Consider the following 4772-nt stretch of genomic DNA (forward strand, 5'->3'; position numbering starts at 1 on the left):
ATCGTGTCAACGTTTTCAGCGCTGAAGTCTTAAAAGAAACGAATCGGCTATTTTCATTGTGGGCCAGATTGCAAATATTGTAAAAACCAGGACGTAATTGAGATTATGGATATTGAATGCGTGTATTATATTCTGCCCTGAGTGTCGTCAATAATGATCAAGGTGTGGGATAAAACTACGGCATGAGACAGATTGAGGACCAACAGCGTAGGACACTCGGTAGGCTGGAGATATCGACCACAACAGCTGGACTAAAGTGATTATAGGTAAACATTTTTAAAACAACCCTTTTGTTTCAATTGTTTTTTACAAGTGCCAATCCTATGCGTCAGTTTAATTTTATATTCCTTATTATAAATTCCTCATGTAGTCTTATTAGCAGTGCAAGTGGACTTCGAACATGAAATGCTTTATTGATATTGAATGCCTTTGTCAAACAATGAATGTATTGATTACATTGAAAAGTTTGCTTGTAAACGAATTGAATCCTGTTCCATCTCAAATTTGTATCCTACTTGTATAATTTTTTTTTTATTTAAATCACATTTGTTTAGTCTCATTAGTGTCTTTGAGAGTCTCGTGAATTATGTTAATCATTTTCATCAGTCTGAGGTTTGTAGCCTTCCATCAACCAGAAGGGTCAGGCAAAACTCTGGTTAATTTTACTTCAACACTTAAGCCATTCTTGAGATTCCTAAAACGAATATCTTTGCCATCGTTGTCTACCACCACTGTTGGTGTGTAGCCATCCGGGTTACCATGGACTTGTGTTTCAGCGATGGTTGTCGTTACTTCGTTCCTCAGAGTCACTCTCACAGACTTCTCTACACTGGCTTTATTGTACAGCAACTCTTCACCCACATCGTCCGAATTCTCTGGAGGATCGTCCCCTGTAATGTCGAAGTTTAGGTCGGGATAGCTAATACCAAGGTAGATAGATTCTGCAGTTTCCTCAGCCATTATAAGGCAGCCTCCTTCAGAAACGGTGGTTACTGGGCCATCATCTGGCAGCGGTCTGTTAGCTCGAAATATTACATAACCTGTAATAGGAGCGCTGAGGGCTGACCACGTGTTTGGTGACTTTAGAACTTGGACGACGTGGGAGGTGGTGTCATCCTGCAATACCTTATAAACTTCACTTCCCGCATTCTCTTGAGCCGTTGCTAGGTCAGTCAGTGGTGTATGATACGATGTGGTCGGTATCAGGACAGCGTATTGGTATTTGTTATAAGTCGTGTCATGTTGGAACCAAGCAGTGCCATAAATCCCAGAAGTATCTCGCTTTCCATCATCAGATTTGGATTCCTCATTTTTCACGGTAACGTGTAAAGCTGATTTGCTGGGACTTGGTATGTAGTAAAAGTTTCCATTGGCATCAGTGAGGGTTGTGTAGCTTGAGGATGCTGACGGGGCGTGAGTAAAGTCAGGTGACGCAGTCTTTTGAACTCCATCAACCTTAATGAATGACGAGGCATCTCCAGAGGCAAGCTTGTCTTGAAAAAGAGTTGTTTGAACTACTCTCCCGCTTGTGCGTACCCCTCTAATATCACTTCCTACACACACGAGCAAGTTTTCAAAACTGAAAACTGACTTTTTAAAGCGGAAGTTGATTTGTTTTCGCCAATCTGTTGTCGAAAATCCGTAGTCTGGTTGTAGAAAATTCATGCCAAACAGTCCATTTTGCAAGGTCATTGTTCCTTTAAACGTTAAACTCCCTGCTAGTTCACGTTGGTTGTAAAACCTCCCCGCGCCTATTATTAAATCGTCCATGTCTTGATCTCCCATTGCAATGGTCGTTGTTCCAGGAATTTTAGCCCAGTCCCATCCGTTTTCGACGTCATGTACCTGAAGGGCCGTTTCACTGTTTGCAATCAGAAGCGCACCGTGACTGGCGAATAATCCATAAACATTTTCGTTTCCCGAAGCTTCGATGTCCCAGACAAACCGGTTAAATCCCTTGACCGTTACAGCCCAATCCTTACGCCGATGGATCGCTAGAGCAGCAAAGTTCTTGGACCAGTGACCTTCAGGAGATGGTTCGGCAGATATGCTTTGAGAAGCAGCAGTGGATTTTACCTATAAGGTTAAAAACAAAATGCAATTAATCTTTGACACATTTAAAAACAGACGATTTTCGTTGTGTCGTCACGATTTTTCATATTAGCAGTTCTAAGTTTTATCAGCGTACATTCACCCTGCGCTCTCTATAACAAGCCAAAGTAAATGTTTACTGGACCGATAAGTATGTACGTTTTATAAACGTTCATACACCTACCATTTTCTGTTACAAGCTGATACAAACTTTTCCTGGTCATCCTGCTATGATGGGAATGTACGGCTAATAAGCGTACACGCACATAGCTTTTTTTATACTGTTTGTAGCCGATCCACTATTTACAGCCGTGATAAACAAGTACAATTTATAAGCGTATACTCAAATGGTTGGATCAGCATACAAAAAACACTATTAGGAGCGCTTTGTTAGCTCAGTTGGTAGAGCGCCGGACTGCTGTGCGGGAGGTCGTGGGTTCGAACCCTAGACCGGACCAACACTCAGGGTCTTAAAATAACTGAGGAGAATGTGCTGCCTTTGTAATTTCATCTGCGAATGATTAGACATTCTAGTCTTCTCGGAAAAGGACGATAAACCGTAGGTCCCGTCTCCTGTATCTTCAGTCTTATAACAGGGGACGTTAAAGAACCCCACACACTATTCGCAAAGAGTAGCGCACGAAGCTCCCGGTGTTGTGGTCTGGCCTTTACAATTGTGTAGTAAAATTACAGCATGTGTAAAGCGCATTTGAACATATACATATGAAAAATGCTCTATATAAATACATTATCATTATCATTTGTGCAATTATGCCTATAATCATATTTCTCAAATAGCGAGTGCTGGATCAGTGTACGCCTATTAATCGTACATACCCATCAGAGCAGTTAAAGTTAACATCAAATTGCAACAGAAAACGGTAGGTGATGTACGCATATTAATCGTACTAGCTTGTTAACCAAGGCTGTCAATTATTTGAATACGCTACAAATAGACAGCTTTTCAATCGTAAATGTATCAGAGCAGTAGATGGTTGGATCGATCTGCTAGTAACGAAGCTTAAAAGCGCTGGGTGCACATATGCTTATTAATCGTACGTGTTATTTGAGCACGAAAATCCGCTCTTATCAGAGCAGTAAATGGTTGCATCTGCTAGTAACGAAGCTTTAACACGCCGAGTGAATGTACGCTTATTAATTGTGCGTCTTATCGAGTAGTAAATGATTGGATCTGCTAGTAACAAAGCTAAAACGCGCCAAGTGTGTGCACGAGAGCATGCGTGCCACCGTTAAGGGTGGACGTGTCCTTTAAGAGGAAAATTCAAATCCATCCTCGACAGAAATTTAAGCTAGAAAGTCTACTCTAAGTGTTAACATTGCTTAGTTACAAGTGTGTCCTATGCCTGGTAAGGGAAAAAAACAAACGAGGCGAGAGAGGCTCAATCGAAGAAAAAATAAACGTCGCCAAGAAACAAGACCGGAAGCCGCTTCGCAGAATCCGGAGGTACACGATAGCAGCACTCATGGAGGAGAGGGCCGCAAGCCAAGCGAAGAAAAGGAGATAAGTTTGAAAGAAGTTGTGCAACTACTTCAAAATGTCCAGCAAACCCTCCAGGAAATGCGAGTGGAAGTATTTTTACTTTTCTAAAGTCCAAAACTGCCAGATTTATCCCTTTATGAATCGATATGGAAGAGTGAGTGTGGAGGTGCTATTTTCTTCTCCCACGAGAAGAAACTCATAGGAAAGGAGTATCTATTCAAAGCAGTAAATGGTTGGGTCGGCTAGAGCTCTGGCTGGATGTACGCTTATTAATCGAACTTGTTAATCAAGGCTGTAAAACGTTGGATCGGATACAAACAAAGTATAAAGAGCGCTGGTTGCATGTACGCTTATTAATCGTACATACCTGCAAGCTATGAGTGTAGTAAATTGGTGGATTTGCTAGTAACGAAGCTGAAAAGGCGCTTTGTGCATCTACGCTTTCTAATGGTGCATACCTATCAGAGCAGTAAGTTACAGAGAGCGCTGGGTGCATATGCGCTTGTTAATCGTAACCATAACAATATTCTCGATTTTCTTTGGCTCTGCGTGCACCTTTTTGACCGTAATTGACGCGCGATCACGTGGGTATCCAATTACAGGTATCTAATTTGAACAACTTCAAATTGGCATCCTGTAGGAATGAACGTTTATTCGTTTGTCTCACGATAGAATCGCTTTGAGATGTTGATCGCGACGTTTCGACTGCAATACTGCTAGTCTTCATCAGGCGATGAGGTCAATTGTTCACGTGTCGCTTTTTATGCACGTTGGTTCGCTGTGATTGGTGCATTTCGATCCTCGTTATTATTCCGACTAACAGATGCTGTTTCCTCAGAGGTCCGCTTTGTTGTGTATTCTGATCGTAGGTATCCATGCTTCAGGAATTTCAATTCCGCTATTTCTATTGATGTTATTAGGATGAAGTCTTATTTGGATAGCCTCTTTGACCCTGCGTGTGTATCGGTGAGGGTCACGATCGATAAACTTGACTTGATTCCAAAGAGGCTATCAAAATAAGACTTTATCCTAATAACATCAATAGAGATAGCGGAATTGAAATTCCTGAAGTATGGATACCTACGATCAGAAAACACAACAGTCGTTCAACTACAAAGCGGACCTCTGAGGGAACATCATCTGTTAGTCGGAATAATAACGAGGATCGAAATGCACCAAT

The 4772-nt window shown here is 41.6% G+C and overlaps 1 protein-coding gene across 1 annotated transcript; it reads right to left on the reverse strand.

Annotated features, from left to right (window-relative positions):
- Positions 1–399: 399 nt before the first annotated feature.
- Positions 400–4469, reverse strand: LOC144639903 (chondroitin sulfate ABC exolyase-like). The gene is made up of 3 exons (XM_078499173.1): positions 4414–4469; positions 3960–4050; positions 400–2076 (listed from the first exon to the last, which is right to left on the reverse strand). The coding sequence occupies exons 1-3, from the start codon at positions 4467–4469 to the stop codon at positions 628–630; spliced, it is 1596 nt and encodes a 531-aa protein (XP_078355299.1). The 3' UTR covers positions 400–627.
- Between the last annotated feature and the right edge of the window lie 303 nt (positions 4470–4772).

The sequence above is a fragment of the Oculina patagonica genome, chromosome 2 (genome assembly GCF_052425735.1).
Source record: "Oculina patagonica isolate OP01 chromosome 2, crgOcupat, whole genome shotgun sequence".
NCBI lineage: Eukaryota > Metazoa > Cnidaria > Anthozoa > Scleractinia > Oculinidae > Oculina > Oculina patagonica.

What these genes read in the sequence shown, in the direction of transcription:
- LOC144639903 (XM_078499173.1), bottom strand. Translation starts at nt 4,469, where the DNA reads ATGGATACCTACGATCAGAATACACAACAAAGCGGACCTCTGAGGAAA. An exon ending in CCTCTGAGGAAACAGCATCT is followed by an intron (nt 4,051 to 4,413) that starts GTTAGTCGGAAT and finishes CTGCTCTGATAG; the next exon opens with GTATGCACCATTAGAAAGCG. An exon ending in ACTACACTCATAGCTTGCAG is followed by an intron (nt 2,077 to 3,959) that starts GTATGTACGATT and finishes TTAACCTTATAG; the next exon opens with GTAAAATCCACTGCTGCTTC.